The 18,812-nt window shown below is 51.8% G+C and overlaps 3 protein-coding genes across 3 annotated transcripts in view; 2 read left to right on the forward strand and 1 right to left on the reverse strand.

Moving 5' to 3' along the window:
• On the forward strand, positions 1–2,410 carry LOC102032453 (fibrinogen-like protein 1-like protein). Its single transcript, XM_005425121.1, has 3 exons — positions 1–167; positions 646–774; positions 1,324–2,410. Exons 1-3 carry the CDS (start codon positions 164–166, stop codon positions 1,950–1,952), a joined length of 762 nt encoding a protein of 253 aa, XP_005425178.1. The 5' UTR covers positions 1–163; the 3' UTR covers positions 1,953–2,410.
• Positions 2,411–4,115: 1,705 nt separating this feature from the next.
• LOC102034960 (fibrinogen-like protein 1-like protein) overlaps positions 4,116–18,812 on the reverse strand; it is a 17,927-nt gene continuing 3,230 nt past the window's right edge. The window contains exons 2-3 of the mRNA XM_031060393.1: positions 6,940–7,059; positions 4,116–5,152 (exon numbers count right to left, since the gene is read on the reverse strand). Coding sequence (XP_030916253.1) covers positions 4,512–5,152; positions 6,940–7,059 — 761 coding nt within the window. The 3' untranslated portion in view covers positions 4,116–4,511. The remainder of the gene's footprint in view (positions 5,153–6,939; positions 7,060–18,812) is intronic.
• Positions 12,712–18,812, forward strand: part of LOC102032617 (fibrinogen-like protein 1-like protein) — a 7,307-nt gene continuing 1,206 nt past the window's right edge. The window contains exons 1-3 of the mRNA XM_005425122.1: positions 12,712–12,758; positions 14,893–15,036; positions 17,304–17,366. Of these exons, the coding sequence (XP_005425179.1) occupies positions 12,755–12,758; positions 14,893–15,036; positions 17,304–17,366 (211 nt within the window). The 5' untranslated portion in view covers positions 12,712–12,754. The remainder of the gene's footprint in view (positions 12,759–14,892; positions 15,037–17,303; positions 17,367–18,812) is intronic.

Below are 18,812 nucleotides of genomic sequence, written 5' to 3' on the forward strand. Positions count from 1 at the left end.
CTGGTGTTTTCTGCAGGCACAAAGGAAACCAACCTGATCTCTTCCAGCAGAAAAGGGAGGCAGGACCCACTCAGCCCGCCCAGCGCAGAGGGCACTACAAATCCCTCTGTGTGCCCAGCCAGTGCAGAGCTCTGCGCTCCAGAGGGCATTTCCACAGGGAGCAATGGGTGAGTACAGGGCTGGGAAGTGGGTACTCCTTGCCAGCAATGGGGAGAGCAAAGCTAGGGCAGCTCAGCAAGGGGGAGAGGCTCCAATCTCTGCTTCTTGCACACTGATGGGGAGCAGTGGCACCGGTCCCTTTAGGGGCACTTTCCCCCTCTGAGCACCAGCTGCTCATGCCCTGGCTTCTGGCTCAGCCCAGCCCAGCCCCTGCTCCAGAGACCAGGAGTGAAGCTTGACTCAGGCAGTTGTTGGTTTCTTTGCTCTGCCCAAAACTACCCCGTGTTTGACTTGCCTGCAGCAGATCAAGGGGGAAAGGGCAGGTTGTGACCCCTCTGGCAAGCTTTGCAGCTTGCAGGGAGCAGCCTGATGCTGCCCAGCATGCTCAGTGCCCTCCAAGACCTCACAGGCTCCTGTTAGCTGTGGTGTTGGTGCCATGGGAAGGATGGTCACATTTCTTCTTTTCTTCTTGTCCCTTTCTACCAGCTCAGTCTCTTCTGCTCCTTGCTTCCCTGCTCATCTTGTCTTCACCAGGCCATTGTGTGCACACACAAAGCCTAAACGCCTTCAAGAAATCTCCCTCCAACACTTCATCGAGTGTTCTGAAGAGAACCAGTAGGTAACATCCCTTGGGCACCTGGTGTTGTATGCATGTGTTCAGCCAGCTCTGGGTGGGGCAGGACAGTGCACTGTCCCTCACCCTGGCCCTGCTCCAGGATGGAGGATGGTGAAGGTGTGCCCAGCACAGGCTGCAGGGCTCTGTGTGTGTGTGTGTGCACTGTGCAGGCTGGGAAGGGTGGCTTTGTGCTTGAAGGGATCATTTTTCCCCATTCCCTGAGTCACAGGCAGGGGCTAGGTCCTCTTCACCTCCCTCCCAGTGTGGCCCTGCTGTAGTGGCACAGCCCCCTTTTCAGGAGACCCAGGGGAGCCCGCTGGTGCCTGTATTCAGTCTCTTGGACTGATATCAGCATAGCTCAGTCAGTCTGGGGCCTTTCAATGGGGCTGACTCCTATGGGAAAGGAACAGAGGGTTGAGGCCAACCCCCTCTCTGGGCTGGCAGAGCTGGTTATCCCCCACGTGCCCTGGCCAGATGAATCTCCCTCCTGCCCAGGGTCTTGTCCTGATGCCCAGGCTTTTGTTCTAACCCCCTTTGTGCTGCCCCAGCTTGGCCCAGGGACTGCAGCGAGGTTCTGGCTGGCAGCCCCAGTGGTGTGTACATCATCCAGCCCACGGGGCTGCACCCCATCATGGTGTACTGTGAGATGAGCGGGGCAGACGGGGGCTGGACCGTCATCCAGAGGAACCGGCAGGACACGGACATCACCTGGGCCGAGTCCTGGAGCACCTACAAGCACGGCTTTGGCAATGTGCACACTGAGTTCTGGCTGGGCACCGAGTACATCCACCAGATCACCAGGCAGAAGATCTACCAGGTCAGGTTTGTCATCTGGGATGCTGCAAACAACATGAAGTTTGCAGACTACAACCTGTTCAGCCTGGATGATGAGTCCCAGGGCTACCGGCTGAGGCTGGGAGCGCACTCGGGGACAGCAGAGGATGCCATGGATTCAGACAATCCCAGGAAAGTGCACAACAACATGAAGTTCTCCACAAAGGATCGGGATCAGGACACTTACAGAGGGAACTGTGCCTCACGCTATGGGGGTGGGTGGTGGTACTCAGCATGTTACTCTGTGCAGCTGAACGTCAAAGGGGGGCTGACGTGGGGCAAGCTGTGCAAGGGGACCTGCAGAGCCTCGGCCATCCTCATCAAACCAACCCCATACCCCTAGAACTCCTTCCCCCCTCTGTCCACATGCAGCACATGGCCCAGCCAGTGCCCTGCTGGGGCCCATTTGATGATGAGGCCTTGGGGGTGAATAGGGTTGCTCCTCTATATCAAGAATTGCTTTGTTTCCTCCTGTCCTGAAAAGTAGCAAAGCTGCTGGCTCTGTCTCTGGCCATTCACCTGTGGTGGGTTTTGGGGGCAATATTATTAGAGCTCATCTTTATAAACACTGCAGTCTCCAAGCATGTTCCTTCTGGAGAGAGCTCTGTGCTCAGAAACCTAAACCCCTCCTGATCAGCATGGCCTTAAGCTCTTTTTGCTTTGTGGGTAAGATGTTTTCAGCAGAAAAGTATCCACCCTCACCAGCTAACCTGACCTAAGCTATACTGACCCCAGGGTAGGCCATGTCCACAACACATCCCTGCTGCAGTCCGTGTTCATCCTGCAGAATAAAATCACTTTCAGACCTGCACAGTGTCCTTCATTTATTTGGGAACTCCTTGCAACTGCTGCCTGTTTCCTGCCAGAAGAACACCTGAGGCTTCTGGTGCAGCAAGAAAAAGTCTTCAAAGGAAGATTTTTTCATACAACCCAATTAGAGACAAAACTTTCACTTATAGAAGAGGGTTGTATTTGATGGAGGGGATCTTCGAAGGAGAGAATGTAGCATCACACAGCCAACAGCAGCAGAGGGTGTGAGGGAAGCACCAGGTCAGTTGCACCCTGCCAGCCATGACCTGGAAAGCCAGGCCAGTGTCATCCTGCCTCATTAACCCTGTGTGTACTGGGAGGGAACGCGGAGAGTGGAAAGGAACAACAGTACTGCAAGGCCACACAGCACCATGTGGCTGGTCTGTCTGGGCCAGTGTGAGAGCTGAGACAGCCTGACAGGGCAGGGATCCCAGAATTTCAAGATTCTGCATCAGCTTGGGTCTGTGTGAAAGTGCTCTGGTGTGGTGATAACCTTGTGATAACCTTGTGCACTGGACAGCTGGGCAGTGGACCCGGTACCTGTGGTGTGATGCTGAGCAGAGGGAGGATGTTTGGCTGCTGCACTGCTGTCTGGCAGTGCTGAACAGAGCAGGTGTCTCACTGGCTGCACTCATAGATTCACAGAATGTTCTGAGTTGGAAGGGACCCACAGGGATCATTGGGTGCAACTATTCTCTTTCCAACAGAGACCCAGGAATGCAGCTCAGCATCACTCAGGGCTGCCAGCTGGCTGGAATGTTGTTTACCAGGAGCCCCAAGCCTTTGTCCAGCCTCTCCCCTCTGTTAGGTTGTGCATCCAGGCTGGAGCACCAATGCCTTTTTAAGCCAGCAGCCACATCTCTTAGTCCAGAAGTGCTGCTCTCAGCTCAGCTCCAGCTGGGAAGCCTTTCTCAGCCAGCTGCACCCTCATATCTCTCTCCATCTTCCCACAAAGCAGTGCTGCCCACCTGCAGGTGCCTCCAAGGCTGCCAAAGAATGTTCCTTGGGAACTCGACAGCTCCTCAGGAACAATGCACTGCCAAAGCTCCGGGACCTTGGTCACAGAGCTTGGCTCCAGAGTCCAATGGTGTTCAGCATTCCGAGCCACAAACCTTCCTTGAACTCAGTTTCCTTCCACAAAGGGAGGAGAGAACCTTCCTTGAACTCAGTTTCCTTCCACAAAGGGAGGAGAGAACCTTCCTTGAGCTCAGCTTTCCTTCCACAGAGGGAGGAGAGAACCTTCCTTGAGCTCAGCTTTCCTTCCACAGAAGGAGGAGAGGAGCTGTGGGTTCTTTCAGGCCCCAAGTTCAAAATTCCCTGCATCACAAGGGAACTTCATAGACACATTCCCTGTCTGCAGCAGGGAATGATGGAACTGACTGACCCACATCACTCACACCCTCAGGGAGTCCACTGCCCTCTCCACACTCCAGGCTGTGGTGGTTTCTTCTCTTTACCAGGACAGAGCAACCACCCAGCCATGAACAGAGGCAAACTGTGAGTGTTGTGCATGAGCAGGGCTTTGCTGGCCCTGTTGGCTAATTGTAGCCTTACAGCCACAGTCCAGGCTGGAACAAGCCATTGAAAGGAATATTGCTTAAGACACTTACTTTCCCCCAAGTCTGCCACCCTGAAGAGTAGACAGAGTGATCCCCCCACAGCTGTGTGCAGGCAGACACGAGGCAGCACAGTCTGGCTCCAGGGTTTATTGCAGCTGATTCCTCCCACCATGGATAGCAGAGCTGTGGGGTGTGCAGGGCTCAGGGAGGGAGCAGGGCCTGGGCAAAGCAGGGGTCACCGACTGCAGGGGAAGGGAGCTGGCACCATATCCCCCTCCCCAGGATGGGAGCGGGTGCACCCACCCCAAACCAGTGCCTGTGCCCCAGTGCCAGCCAGCATCATGGCACTGGACAAAGCTGCCCGCATGCCCAGCGCTCCGGGTGATGGCTCCTGAGCCCCAGAGCTGCTGTGTTTTGGCTGGTGAGGGAACAGGAGCTGTGGGCAGAGCAGGATGTGCGCTGGCACTGGCATGGGAATGGGGCACTGAGCTGGGGATGGTGGCACCCCCACGCTCCCGGGGGGCTGGGCATGGTCAACACACATCTGTGGGTTTGACCAGGATGAGGGAGGATGCACAGTCACCTTTATCACAGAATCCTGGCCAAACAATGTAGTTTTTGGCATTGAGCAGGACGTTCTGGCACCTGTTGTACCACCACCCCCCGTAGCTCTTGGCGCAGTTCCCGCTGTACTGGTCCTGGTCCTTGTCGACTGTGCTGAACTTCATGTTGTCATGAATGCCCCCCTTCTTGGGGTGGTAGAGGGTCAGGTAGTCATCCCCATCTCCAGAGTGCCTGCCCAGCCTCAGGGGGTACCCGCTGGCCTCGTTCTCCACTCTGAAGATGTCGTACTCGGCGTAGTGGGTGACGTTGGCTTTGTCCCGCACCACGAAGCGCACCTTGTATGTGCCCTGCTGCGTCAGCAGGTGCAGGTACTCGGTGCCCAGCCAGTAATCGCTGTGCACGTTCCCAAAGCCGTACTTGTAGGTGGTCCAGGATTGCTTCCACGTGAGCTCAGTGTCGTGGGAGTTTCTCTGCACCACGGTCCAGCCCTTGCCCTCGGTGTCCATGTCGCACCAGACCACGCGCGGGGGGGACCGGGCAGGCTGGATCACGTACACCCCGCTGGGGCTGCCCTTGCGGAGGCGGCTGCAGTCCGGGGGGAACCCTGAGGCTGCAGCAGCAAACACAGGGTGGGGGGAGAGAGAAGATCTGTTGTTGTGTTGTGATTTCAGGGTTTGCCTCGGAACCTCGGGCCCTTCCCTGATAATTCCCTCCCAGGTGTGTCAGTCACCTCTCCTTTCCCCTCCCAGCACTGTCTGTCAGTCCTGGAATTCCAGAAGGGCAGTGAGTGATTGGCAGATCCAAAGGATGCCCTCTACCCCTGGGGGGCATTGGGCCATCCAGGTGTCCTCTGTCCCTTTGTCCCTCCCCTCCTGTCCCTGCTTGGTGGCTCCCTGCCCCTTCCCTGCCCCTCTCCCCGGGGTTCAAAGGAGCAGCAGCCACGGGCTCAGGGAGTTCTGTTGGAGCTGGTGCTGCATTCAGAGGCCTGTGGGCCAGAATAAAGCTCTGGGTCCAAACCCTCCATCAGAACCGACTCCTTTCCTTCACCATCGCCTTAAAGCTTCTGCACAGAGGGAAACCTGAGGAGCAGCCCCTGTTATGGGGGAAGCTCCATCCCAGCACCACCAGAGCTCCTGCAGGCCTGGACTTGTCTGCAGTGCCCAGAGCAGCATCCAGCCAGCCAAAAGTGTCTGTGGGGTGAAACACCACACACCCAGCCAGCCAAAAGTGTCTGTGGGGTGAAACACCACACACCAGCCAGCCAAAAGTGTCTCTGGGTGAAACACCACAGTTGCTGCTGTTTGGTTCAGCACCAAGGCCAGACAAGCTCAGGCACATCCCATCCATCTATATTGGTATTATTCCAATAGGCCATGAGTCTATCAGGACAACAAGGAGCTTCTGAAGATGGGTGAGGACTCAGGATAAAAAGGAGTGGTTCTGTCTGTGGCTTTTCCACTGGCTCATCCTCAGGGAACCTGAAGGTTCTGTAAGAACCTTCAGCCTCTGTAAAAGATCTGGAACCTATTTCTCATGATTTGCTGTTTCATTTGGAGCCTCTTGCCAAGGAAAGAAGGGTGAAAAAATGTCAAGGATTGCCAATCATGTCCTCAAAGTATGTCTGGCCCATATACCCTTGGCATACTGAGCTGCAGCTCTTGCAGGGACCAGAAGTATCCAAATGCTCCACTGCATGAGGATATGTAATGAAAATTTATGTTTTCCCCAGGGCTCTTGGCATTGGATAAGAAGGCTTAGTTCTACCTTGGTCTTACAGAGGTCTCCTCCCCCAGCTTGTTATAATTTATATGATCTCTAATCATATAAATTATAAACTAATTTGCCATCTAATTTGTTTTTCCTGGTTTGTGTCTGATGGGAGACAATTTGCTGCGGGTAATTCCAGTTCAACCCATGAAACTCTGGGCTCTTGCAGGTACTGTAATCCTCCCTTGAAGGGAGGAAGAGGATGTTCCTAATCCAACAAGAGCTAAACAAATAACTAGGAGGATCTCTCCTAGAACTTAGCCTCACAAACATGGCACAGCAATCCTTCCAAGCTGTGATGTTTTGGCACAGCAATCCTTCCAAGCTGAGGTGTTTTGGCACAGCAATCCTTCCAAGCTGTGGTGTTTTGGCACAGCAATCCTTCCAAGCTGTGGTGTTCTGGCAAAACCCCGTTGGTTTCAGCGTGGACCCACCAAGGGGGTGAAGGTGACGTGGCAGGAGCCAGGCTGTGCAAGCCCTGGCCCAGGGGTTGTGTGTGTGAGGAGCTCCTGTGCTGTGCATCCCTTTGGGTGTTTGCTCCCCTTCCCTGGCACAGAGCAGCCCTGAGTGTCCTGCCCTGCCCCTCTGTGCCCCTCTGTGCCCCCCTGTGCCCCCCTATCCCCTACTCACCGCTCCGGGGGCCGGCCGTGGGCGCGGCGGGGCCGGCGCTGGCACAGAGCAGCAGCATTGCCCCCAGGATGGGCAGCAGCACAAGGTCCCGGTGCAGCCAGGGTGTCCCAGCCTGGAGCCCTGGGGAGGAAAGTGCCCATCACTGACACTGGCAGGGGGTTATGTACGAATCACAAACAAGAAGGGGCTGCTGTGGAGCGTGCCTTGAGCTGTTTGATTTTCCAGCATCACTCTCATTACATGGTTATGACAATGGGAAGCTGCCAGCAGCTCACATTTCAGGCAGCAGACCAAGAATTTAATGTTGCAACTTACTTTATGAGTTTTTTGACTAATCACACAAAGCAGAAGCACATTGACAGTAGTTCTATCCAACCACTGTAAGCACATGTACCTTTGGTTAAACAATGCTTGCTTATTTCGAATACAATACCTGCTTGTGAGCCTTAAAACACAATGCACAGAGCTCCATTATTAAGCTTCAACCTTCTTAATATCTTGCTAGATAAACTTTTCTGTAGCTTAGACACTTATTCTAGACAAGCATTAATACACAGACCATTGTTCTATTTGTCCTTGCTTTTCTACAGTTTAAATAATTTTTCTGCTGACCAATCTCATGGCTGCTGCTTAGCTCCAATCACAGTTCTACTGCTTCTGGGGCCTGCCTTTTGCAGCTTTCCCAACACCCTCTGATTTTGTGGATTCCCATACATCACCACAGCTCCTACTGCACTGCTCCTGAGCACACAGGAGGAAATGTAGAAACTCAAAGCCTGCGTGCTGACCAGCAGCACCCCCTGCTCCCTGCACTCACTCAGCTCCTGGGGAGATGCCACCATGCCTGGGGCAGGGTCCCTGAGCAGCCACACATGCCACATGCACTGGTCAAGCAGGGAAAGGACCAAGGTGAAGCTCAGGTCTCCACATTAACCTCCCTTGGCAGGATGTTGGAACACATGGCACAGGGAGCCTGGGCTGGCACCAAGCGTGTGTGTTGTTTGGTGCTTTGCTCTGGCAGCCCTCCTGCTCCCAGGGAAACTCACAGCTGCTGTCCTGCTCATCATTCTCTGCATACTCACCCCGTGAGGTCTCATTTGAGCCCAGCACCACACTGGAGTGAGGTGTAGCTGAGCAGGAAACTCACCCATCACGACACAGCCAGCACAGCCGCGCAGAGCAGGAGCCGATGGAGCACCCTCCCATCAGAGCTGTCCACGCTGCCTTTATAGGCACTGCACACACCCACGTGTGCTCACACTCATCATTTCTAGAGGCACAAGGAGGCACTTGCTGATTGTGGCTGGAGCAGTTTCCAGATCCCATGACGGCACAGCTGAGGGAGGGACACGTGTGCTTCCAGCCAGAGAGTGCAGAATAACCCCCTCCATGCTGAGGAGTTTCAGTTATTGACTGTCCCTGCATAAACACTACATGTGAATTGCACACTTGGAGCCAAATCCAGAGAGCTGTGATCAAAGTGAAGTGGAGAGACCCAGCTTTTTGAGGATATACAGAAACCAGCAAAGCAGGAGAGGTCTGTGTGACCAGTCCCTAGCACGACCTTGGAAAGCTGAGGACAGGTCCTCAAGAGAGGTGCCCCCTCACTAACTCTCCACTGGCAGGTTTTAGGATCAGTCTCTGGGCTGGAGCCAGTGTCCTGCAGCCAGAGCTGCAGTGTGCCCTGGCACCCCAGTCTGCATGCTCTGAGCCAGGGCTCCAGGTAACAAACAGGGGTCTGTGGGTCTCCAATCCCTGCCTTTGGGCTGGTGAGTCCCTACAGATCCACCTTCAGCCCCAGAAATGTTGACCAGGAGTTTCTCTGTGTTCTGGATCAAAATGCTCTCTGGGCAAATCCTTTGGGAGGACAGTTCTTCCTGCCAGAGGATCCAGGAAGCTCCATAACCTTTTCAAGTCAAATTTAAGATAAAGATGTGGCCTTTCTACCTTCTTCTTCTGTGTTGGTTTCTGATCAGATTTTTTTCGTGGCACAGCTTGACACCTGCTCTTCAGAACTATCCAGGGTCAAGCTGAGGCTCCCACCAAACTTTCCATGCTGTGGGAATCAAGCAGTGCCACTTGCAGGCCTCGATGGACAGGGTATCCAGACCTCTCCAAGGTAATGGATCCCTGGTAAGGGATTCCTGGATTTGACAGGACAAGAGAAAATAGTCAAGTTGTAGTCAATAGTCAACTCCTCAAGTTGCACCAGGGGAGTTTTAGATTAGATATTTGGTAAAATTTCTTCATGGAGAAGGTTGTCAAAGGAACAGGCTGCCCAGGACAGTGGTAGAGTCACCATCCCTGGAAGCATTCAAAAAACACGTGATGTGACACTTGAGGATGTGGTTTGTTGGGGAACACAGTGATGCTGGGTTGACAGGTGGATTTACTGATCACAGAGGTCTTTTCCAACCAACTTAATGCATCCATGATTCATTCCAAGGGTTCCCTTGAACCTCTGCTAGCCTGGTGAGAGGCTGGGAGCCAAGGAGGAGAGGAGGAGGAGATGATGATGAGATTGAGATTGAGATTGAGATTGAGATTGAGATGAGATGAGATGAGATGAGATGAGATGAGATGAGATGAGATATGAGGAGATGTCTGTCCTGGCAGGCCCAAGCACAGTGGAAAGGGCTGAGTGTGGGCTTCATGTGAGGCAAACACAGCTGGATCCAGGATCCTGGATCAAGGGACACAGGGCAGAGGGCAGGGCTGGAAATGTGCTATGGCAGAGATGGGAGCAGTCCATCCAGGAAATAAACCATCCACAAAGTCTGAGATCCATCCAGAAAAAGTGGACAGAGAAGGGACTGGAGTCCCCCTTTGTGCTCCCAGTGTGGCTCAGATGAGGACTGGAGCTCTGGGGCTGAGTTTAAACTGAGTTTAAACCTCACAGGCCTGGGGGAAGGCCCAGGGTGGGACAGGCCACAGCCTCGAGGGCCACAACAGCTCCTAACCCTGAAAGGGCAAATCCCCCAGCTGGGCTGGCTGTGGGGGGCCCAGCACTGAGATGTGAGGGCTGGGGAGGGGGTCTGCAGAGACCTGGAGACACGGGGTATCCAAAATCAGGAGGATCTCTGGGTTTGGCCTCAGTGCCAAAACACTGAAACTTGAATGGGCTGTTTAGGATCACACCTGAGTTGTGAATGTCAGGGAATGGAGGTCACATAACTTCTCTTCCATTTTTTTTTTTTTTTTGTCTTTGAACACACTCAGGATGATTTTTTAAAACCTAATTTCCCTTCCTTCCCTTTGTGTCTGTTGGCTCTTAGGATTCCCTGTGCACCTCCATGGAGAATCACAGAATCACAGAGTGATGGAACAGTTTAGGTTGGGAGGCACTTCTGGAGGCCATGTGGTCCAAACCACGCTCAAGCAAGTCCTTGTCAAGTCTTGAACACCTCTAAGAAGACAAATCCCACACCTCTCTCTGGGCACCTGTCCCAGTATTTGATCAAGTTCATGTTGAAGCAAAGCTCTGTCTCTAACTTGAATTTCCATGTTCCAACTCAGATCCATTGCTTCTTATCCCACCATCATGGACCTCCTTGAAAAATCTCCATGTTCTTTGTGTGCTCCCATAAGTTCTTTGTGGGCTCCCATGAGATGGTTGCTGTCAGCAATGGGATCCCTTCTGAGCCTGCTCTTCCCCAGGTGGAGCAAGCTCAGTTCTCTCCAATTCTCCTGATGTGTCCTGAGCTCCAGGGCTCCAGCCTGGCAGCCTCCGGTGGCCTCCGGACTTGCTCCAGTCTGTTTCTTGCATGGGGGGGTCCAAAGCAGGACACAGTGCCCTGAGGAGCCTGACTCGCCTGCTCCTCACCCTTCCACCAGGCAGCTCTGGGCAGCCCCAAGATCCCATCCCAGCCCTCTCTTCTCCAGGCTGGACAAACCCATCGTTCTCAGCATCTGCGCTCCTGCCCCAGCTGTCCTGGTGTGTTGGGGAAGATGAAACAGGACAGCTTTACAAATATGATTGCCGAAGATTTTGAGAATATGGAAACCGTAAGTGAGATTGAAATGAAAGCAAGCTTTGAGATCCCTCAGTTACTGAACAACTGGAAAACAATGGCATGGCCAGCTGAAGGTGATCCCCTTTTGATGGAACAACACCCTCTGCTTGCAGACAGCTCCAAGGGTCAGAGCAGACCCTACAGCTTGGCAGAAGGGGCCCAAAGAGGAGTTTTTAGGGTTTAAAATGTAACACTGTGTGGTAATGTAATGATTCTTATAGGCTGTATGTAAATGCTGTAGGATTTGTATCTTGTACTAGATTGGTTAGTGAGAATGAGAATATTCAGCACAGAAGAAGATTTATGATATTGTAATGGGAACCTCGCCCTCTTAGTTCTTACCCTTTTACTCCCTTACTCTCTCACCCTCTCATCCTCTCTGCCCCTCTCTCCTCTCAGTCCTGCTCTGAACTGTGGCTGGCAGCTCCCAGCAGGGCCCTGCACCCAGGCCCTTTGCAATGAACCCCAAGTTCCTGACCTGGCTGCAGAGATCTCTGCTCTCCATCCATCCCCACCATCACACCCCCGATGCTCCTACACTGGTGTTCTTAGCTGGATCCTTGTGGAGCTGAAGCTGCTGCTCTGCACAGGGACCCCACACAGCCCTGCAGCTGCTGTCTCACCTGTGGAGGTGAATTATCCCTTCTCTCACCCTCCTGGCTGCATTTTTCCAGATGCAGCCTGGAATGCAGCAACAAACAGAGCTGTGGCTGTTCCAGAACCAAACATTGACCAAGGCCAGGCTGGACAGGGCTTGGAGCAGCATGGTCTAGTGGAAGGTGTCCCTGCCCATGGCAGGGGGATGGAACAAGATGGTCTTTGAAGAAAGATTTCTCATTCAGAGAAACACAGAATCCTGGAAGGGTTTGTAAAATGGTCTCACTTGGAGCCCCTCTGTGCTCTAGGAGCACTCACACCATGGATGTGTACAGAAAATGCCAGACCCCCCTTTTCCCTGGCATGGATGCCTGCAGTGTTCTCACTCAGGAGGGCTCCCACAGCCCAGCAGCCAGCAAGATTTGAAAGCAAGGTCTGGCATTTTCCATCCCAGGGAAAAGGGGGGTCTGGCATTTTCTGTACACATCCATGGTGTGAGTGCTCCTAGAGCACAGAGGGGCTCCAAGTGAGACCATTTTACATCAGTGGCACTTCACGATGCCCAGAGCTCCCCTGAGATTGCTGCAAGGGCCACCATGGTGCCAGGGGGGCACAGAGGGTGTTGCACAAGGGGCAGCGTGGCAGTGGCAGGGCAGGGGTGTCAGGAGGCACTGGAGTGGAACTTTGTGAAGTTCAGGGCTCAGTTTCCCAGGAACACTGGAGTACCTCTTCCCTGAAGGGTCTGTGGGGTTCCCAGGGGCTGCTGAGCTCAATGTCAGCTCTGAAGAGAGTGATTTACGCCTGATGTTTGATTTCCATCCAGGAGGTGAAAGTCACCTGGGTGTTTGCTCACCAGTTGAGCTCTGTGGAGATGCCCCAAGAACGTCATTCCCTGGGGGAACCCTGCACACTGAACTGTGGCCATTTTAAAGCATTTGCTTTTTGGCACCAAATTATTTGCTTTGCCTCTGGAGAAAGCTCTTCACCTGTGTGACTTCATTGCCTGAGGACTGATCACTTGATGGTGGAGAGCAAATAAGCCCTAAGCCACTGGTCCTGCTGCCAAGCAGAGGACAAGTGCTGAGGTTTGGGTCTCATGCCTCCACCCCCTCACCTGCCCAACCCTATAACTTTCAGGCTGGACACCCCTCCAGCCAGGCCAAAACCAGCCAGCTCTGTGCTCCACAGGTCCCCACAGAGACAGCATGGGTGAGTGTAGGGTGGGATGGGATGGGATGGGATGGGATGGGATGGGATGGGATGGGATGGGATGGGATGGGATGGGATGGGATGGGATGGCACCTCTGTGTGTGGCTGCAGCTCACAGGGTATCCCAGCACTTTGCTGTGGGGTCTGTCCTCCCCACACCCTGGATATCCTGGTGCTGAGTCCCTGTCTGTGCCTGCTCTGCCCTGGGCTGAGCCTGCATGCTCTGCTATATCCAGCTTGTACTAGAGCACCACACAGAACATTTTACAAGTTTTGTATTTACCATTCTTTGCAGTTTTCAGTTCTCCAAAGAAAGTGTGAAATACTCTAGAGTAGAAAAAGGAATTTTTAGATTTTCCTGCTAAATGTGTGATATTGAACAGGTATCCAGATCTGGAGGTCAGATGCTCAATGGCACATTGCTGTCCCCAGCACAGCACCCACAAGAGGCTGATCCTCCTTTGCATCTCCTTCCTATGCAGACTTTTCAGGACCAGGAGAAGGGCTGGCAGTGGGGGGAGCATTTCTTCCCTGGGGGGCCTCAAGGAAAAATATCTTTAAACATGTCCCTAAACACAAATATATCAACACCCAAAATGTTATGTAGGAGCTGAGAAGGGAATCAGTTGGAGTGAAGTGTGATTAAAGGACTTGCTGTAAAGCTGTAACCAGCACGATAGGTTGGGACAACTGAGCATTCCCAGAATGGGGTGTTTGTCTCTAGGGTGGCTGTGATTCCACACAGTGGTTCCAGGCTGCCATCCATGATCATTTTCCTTCTCAGGCATCCCAGAGAATGGTGCCAAACCCAGGTACCCCTGGGAAATGCAATAGGAGTTGGCTCTGCTTGGTTTTGCACAGTGAGGTGTTCACAGTGGTAATCTGCCAGGTGAGCTGTGAGTGTCTCATCAGGAACAGAATTCCCCATGGGCAGGCAGCTCCACAGTGTCCCACTCCTTAGGAATCAGGACAAACTTTCTGTTATTTTACTTAGCTTGAATACTGCCAAAACTGTACTGGTTTTTCCCAGCGCTCTGAACCACAGCAGACCAGACCAGCTGTCCTCATATGGAAACCTTGAAGCAACCAACACAACCACAGAAAGGGCATCATTTACCCAGACCCACTCTAATCCTGGAGGGCTGTGCTGCCTTCCTTTGCCATGCTGCTTGCACACACACAGCCCTGCCTGGGGCTTGTTCCCAGCCCAGGCTCTTGCTGCCCACAGCCCCAGGGCAGTTCCAGCTCAGACCACTGCTGAGGGCACACCTGGAGTGCTGTGTCCAGCTCTGGCCCCTCAGCTTGGGAAGGACCTTGAGGGGCTGGAGCACATCCAGAGGAGGCAACGAGGCTGGAGAGGGGCTGGGAACACAAACCCTGTGAGGAACCACTGAGGGAGCTGGGGGTGCTCAGCCTGGAGAAAAGGAGACTCAGGGGTGACCTGATCACTCTCTGCAGCTCCTGAAAGGTGCCTGTGCTCAGCTGGGGCTGGGCTCTGTCTCCAGGCAGCACTGACACAACCAGAGCACACAGCCTCAAGGGAAATATAGGTTGGATGTTAGGAAAAAGTTTTTTACAGAAAGGGTGATAAAGTTCTGGAATGGCTGCCCAGGGAGGTGGTGGAGTCCCCATCCCTGGGTGTGTTTAACAAAGCCTGGATGTGGCACTGGGGGCCAGGGTTTGGTTGAGGTGCTGGGGCTGGGCTGGACTCGATGGTCTTGAAGGTCTCTTCCAACCCAGGGATTCTGTGAATTCTGTGAATTGTGTGAATTCTGTGTCATGGGAGCATGATGGGAGCTGGGCAGAAAGGGGATTCCTCCCTCTGTGTTCCTCTGCTTGTTATGTCTAGACCTGAATCTTGAGTTTTATAGGGATTTCTGATCATGGGCACTTTGGGTTTGGACAAGGTTTTGGCACTTCTTTGGTCTCAAATACCACTACAGCAGGTGCCACCACTAATGACTCCTGCTAATGTGTACAGGAGATCTCATCTAAATTAACTCATCAACATGGGGCTCAGGGCTCTGAGGGAGCTCTACACAGAGTTTTATTTTCCTATTTTACTCTGAGTGGGGTTAGTGGCTTTCCAATAGAACAGTTCTGATCTCTTGCTTCCAATCTCTTCCCATTTCAGCTACCCAGGGCCTTTGTCTCCTGCTTTTGACCTGCCTGCTGGCCCTGGCAGCATCTTTTCCTGATGTTGACATAAGGAACTTGTACCTCCTCAATGGCACGATGGATGACATTATGAATGCTCCCCCAGAGTCCTCCCAGCTTGGTAAGTATGGCCCTGCAACAGGGACAGGCTAACAAGGTCCTGATCAGTCAGATCCTACAGAGCCTACATCCTCACCAGCCTGCCCACGCCTCTGTCACACCAAGGAAGGACTAAATACTGCTCTGAGAGTGTCCTACTGAAACAAGAGTAACCTTAGGGTCCCCCTCTGCCTGCTGCCTGTCTCATCTCCCGCATGGCATGAAGTTATTCTGTCCATAAGGGACAGAGAAGGGACAAATTGGCAGCAAGACCAAGCCCAGAGTCTTGTGGGCCATGTGCTGTTCCTTGGAGAAGAAGGATTAAAGATGGTCCCAGTGTGTTTTGAGGACAGGGAGAACAGCTCCCATCTCTGGGAATCATCAGTGGAGAACTGAATTCAAGGGAGACCTCAGTACAAAGAGGAAATAAATGAAGTTAATACAAAGAGGAAATAAATGAAGTTAACACAAAGAGTTTGGGCAGCGGCACTGGCCCAGGGCAATCAGCCAGGTGATGGCACAGAGTAACCTACAGGTACCAGGAGCAGTGAGGAGGCCTTGAGGAAATGCTCAGGGAAAACACAGGGGCTGTGGGTGGGATGTGGCACGACAGAAAGAGCTGATTCCCTTCCAAGGGAAGAGGAAATGTGCTTGGCAGAGGAGCTCAAGGTCCAAGTGTTTGGTTTCAGGTCACCTGTCACGAAACTGCCAGCACAGGGAGCACTGAGCCTGAACAAGAGTTCAGCAAGAACTGCAAGTCTGAGTAGAGAAAGAATGTGTGCTCTGGGCTCCACAATGCTCTCAGGAACATGGTGTGATTTTGGGGTTGTCTCGTGCAGGGAGTCGGAGTAGATGACCCTTGTGGTTTCCTTCCAACCTGGGATATTCCATGGTTTTGTGATCTCTCACCCACAGCACTGTGGTGTCGTCTGAAAACATCAGGAGCATGAATGCAAACCAGAAGAGACAAAGGGATGGGTATGAAGGCAGAAGGGAGCAGAGGCAGACTGCCTTACAACACAAACAGCAGTGAACAGCTCCATGTGCCTGTAGGAAAAGTAAATGCCGTGGTAGGAAGCTCCTCTGGGCCATGTCACATGAGTGTTTCCCACTCCACACAGGCTCAGGTTGGAAAGAAAGTCAAAGGGAGTCAAAAAGAGAGTCAATATCAAAATTGAGAAAGAAGTCTGGCAGGCAGAATGTGTCAGGGCTTATGCAGAGTGCAAGGGGATCAAGTCAAACCCTGCACAAGGGAGGAGGCGAGACAGTGCCAGCTGAGACTGGAAGCAGGGAGCAGGTATTTGAGGATGTCACCTGAGCAGCTGCAGGGTGAATTGTTGTAGAGAGGGGACAGGAATGGCTTTTGTGATTCCATAAATCTGTGACTGATCCTTCTGTTTTACAGCCATCAGTGGATACAGAGATGTCCTTGCAAAGGAATTGCATTAACTCATTCTAAACCATCCTCTCTTCCAGCAACATCCTTCAAATTCCCTTTTGAGCAGACTCCTCTCCCAGCTCCTGGCACCTGAGCCAGTTTTCCTCTGTCTGCTCTCACATTTCTTCCCCCCCTCTTTAATCCCTCCTCTTCCCAAATCCCAGCTGCTGCTGCTGCACTCTGACACCCATCTTCCCAGTGCTGCCACCACCATTAGGGGTTTTCCCCTGCACAGTATCCCCAAATCCTTTCCACCAAAAAAGCATCAGCCTGACTCTAACACCATGTAAATTCCCCCAGATTACCAACTTGCTGATAGCTGAAATTGGTGAGTTCCTCTGGAATTAAGACCAGTAACAGAAAAATATAATCTGGAGAAGATTGAGCTCTCCTAGCAGGGTTTTGACATGCCTACTCCCCACACTCACCCTGTCACTGACATATTTTCTGAAAAATACTTTTGCCAGAATTTTTCTCCTGAGAAGCTGAGAAGCCTTGGAAATGAAATGTAAACAATAACTATCTGATGGCTGTGGAATGTGGTCTGGAGATGGTTTACCAACAGGGGCATCTTTGACTGGTCTCATGTGAATTGTTTTTACTTGATGACCAATCACAGGCCCAGCTGTTTCGAGGCTGTGAACAGTCACAAGATTTTATTATTCATTCTTTTCTAGCTTTCTCCTTTCTCCTTTCCTTAGTATAGTTTTAGTATATAATTTTCATATAATATATATACTAAAATAATAAATCAGCCTTCTGAAACATGGAGTGAAGATTCCCATCTCCTCCCTCGTCCTGGGGACCCTCAAACACCTCCACACTCACTCCTGTCTCCTGTGCTACTTCAGATGATGGTGATGGACACGTCCGGCAGGCCAGGGACATCGCGCACCACCCACCAGTGAGCCATGGTGAGTCTCTGCATCTCCTGGGGGTTCCACCATCACTGGGCTCACCAAGGGCTCTCAGACAGCTCTCCCATGCCTTACACCTGCACTGCCAGGAATATGTTGATTTTCTGATGGGCTGCAGAGGTGCCACAGCTACAACCTCAGGGGACTCTGCTGCCAGCTGTGTCCTGGGCTCAGTACTTGGTGAGGGGCTTTTGCATGGGGAATTTTCCACATAAAGGTCCAAACTGGAAAGTGATGCTTCATTACTGGGAAGTGATGATTAGTCACTTCCCTATTTTCACTACACAGTTGGATGTGACAGAATTACTGAGCTGGCTGGATCAACATTAGCCCCTAAGGCCAAAGATAGGTCCTGCCTGGGTGGGGACAGCTGGTGACAGAGGCACTGGAAGTGGAGGAAATTCCTTCCCAGCAGTGTGTAGGTACATTCAGCTGTTTGTTGTATGAGGTGCAGACACTCTGGGGCATGGAAAGGCCATAGTCAAATCCAACAAGTCAGGAAGCCTCCAAAGAGCTACTTGGGTAAGGTCAGAGAACAACAATGGCTTTGCCCTGTTGAGGTCCCAAGGGCTGATTTAATTGGTAGAGATATGGATGTCAGGGCCACCCTCTCTCTGGGGCAAAGCACTAAACCTCTGTGCTGTGCCAGCAAGCGACTTTGTTCCCCAGATTTGCATTTATCTGTGGTGATGCATCATCTGCACGACACAGGCAAATCACACAGGCAGATCACTGAGGCTCAGCCCAGCCTGGATGGGGGACCCTGGGTGACAAAGATCCTGGCTTGGTCTCACCAGACATTTTCACAGTGTGTCCCCATCAGTTTGAATCCTGTCTTAGGAAAATGTGAAGCTCAACTGTTGCAATATTCACATACCCTTTGAACAGAGAGAGACACAATTCTCTCTCCCAGGATTTTTTCTGGGAAAGGCAGTGAGAAAGCTCAGAGAGAGCAGGGAATTAACACAATCCTTATCTCTACTTGCTGCTCCTGTTGTTTGGCACATGTGGGATGTGTTATGGAGATTGTTTACTCAAAGAGATTTGTTCATTGGACTTTGCTGATGGTTGTTTGGACTGATTGACCCATTGGATCAAAGCTGTGTCATAACTGAAAGGGTCATGGGTTTTTCTTTAGTATAGTGTAGTGTAGTACAGACTATAGTATAGTATAACATAATAGTATAGTAATATTATATTATATTATATTATATTATATTATATTATATTATAATAATAATTAGTATATAATATATATAAAATAATATAATATTATTTTATATAATAACATAGTATAGTGTAATATAATATAGCTTCATAAATCCATTGCTCAGCCTTCTGAATCACTGGAGTCAGAGCACATTACTCCCACACCAAGGACGCCCTGATTTGATAAAGTCTTACATTGATCATGTAAGAGTTTATCAAATCACTGATTTTGCA

The sequence above is a fragment of the Geospiza fortis genome, unplaced genomic scaffold (genome assembly GCF_000277835.1).
Source record: "Geospiza fortis unplaced genomic scaffold, GeoFor_1.0 scaffold59, whole genome shotgun sequence".
NCBI lineage: Eukaryota > Metazoa > Chordata > Aves > Passeriformes > Thraupidae > Geospiza > Geospiza fortis.

Coding starts and splice junctions, on each gene's coding strand:
- LOC102032453 (XM_005425121.1), top strand. Junction 775..1,323: donor GAGTGTTCTGAAGAGAACCA/GTAGGTAACATC, acceptor GTGCTGCCCCAG/CTTGGCCCAGGGACTGCAGC.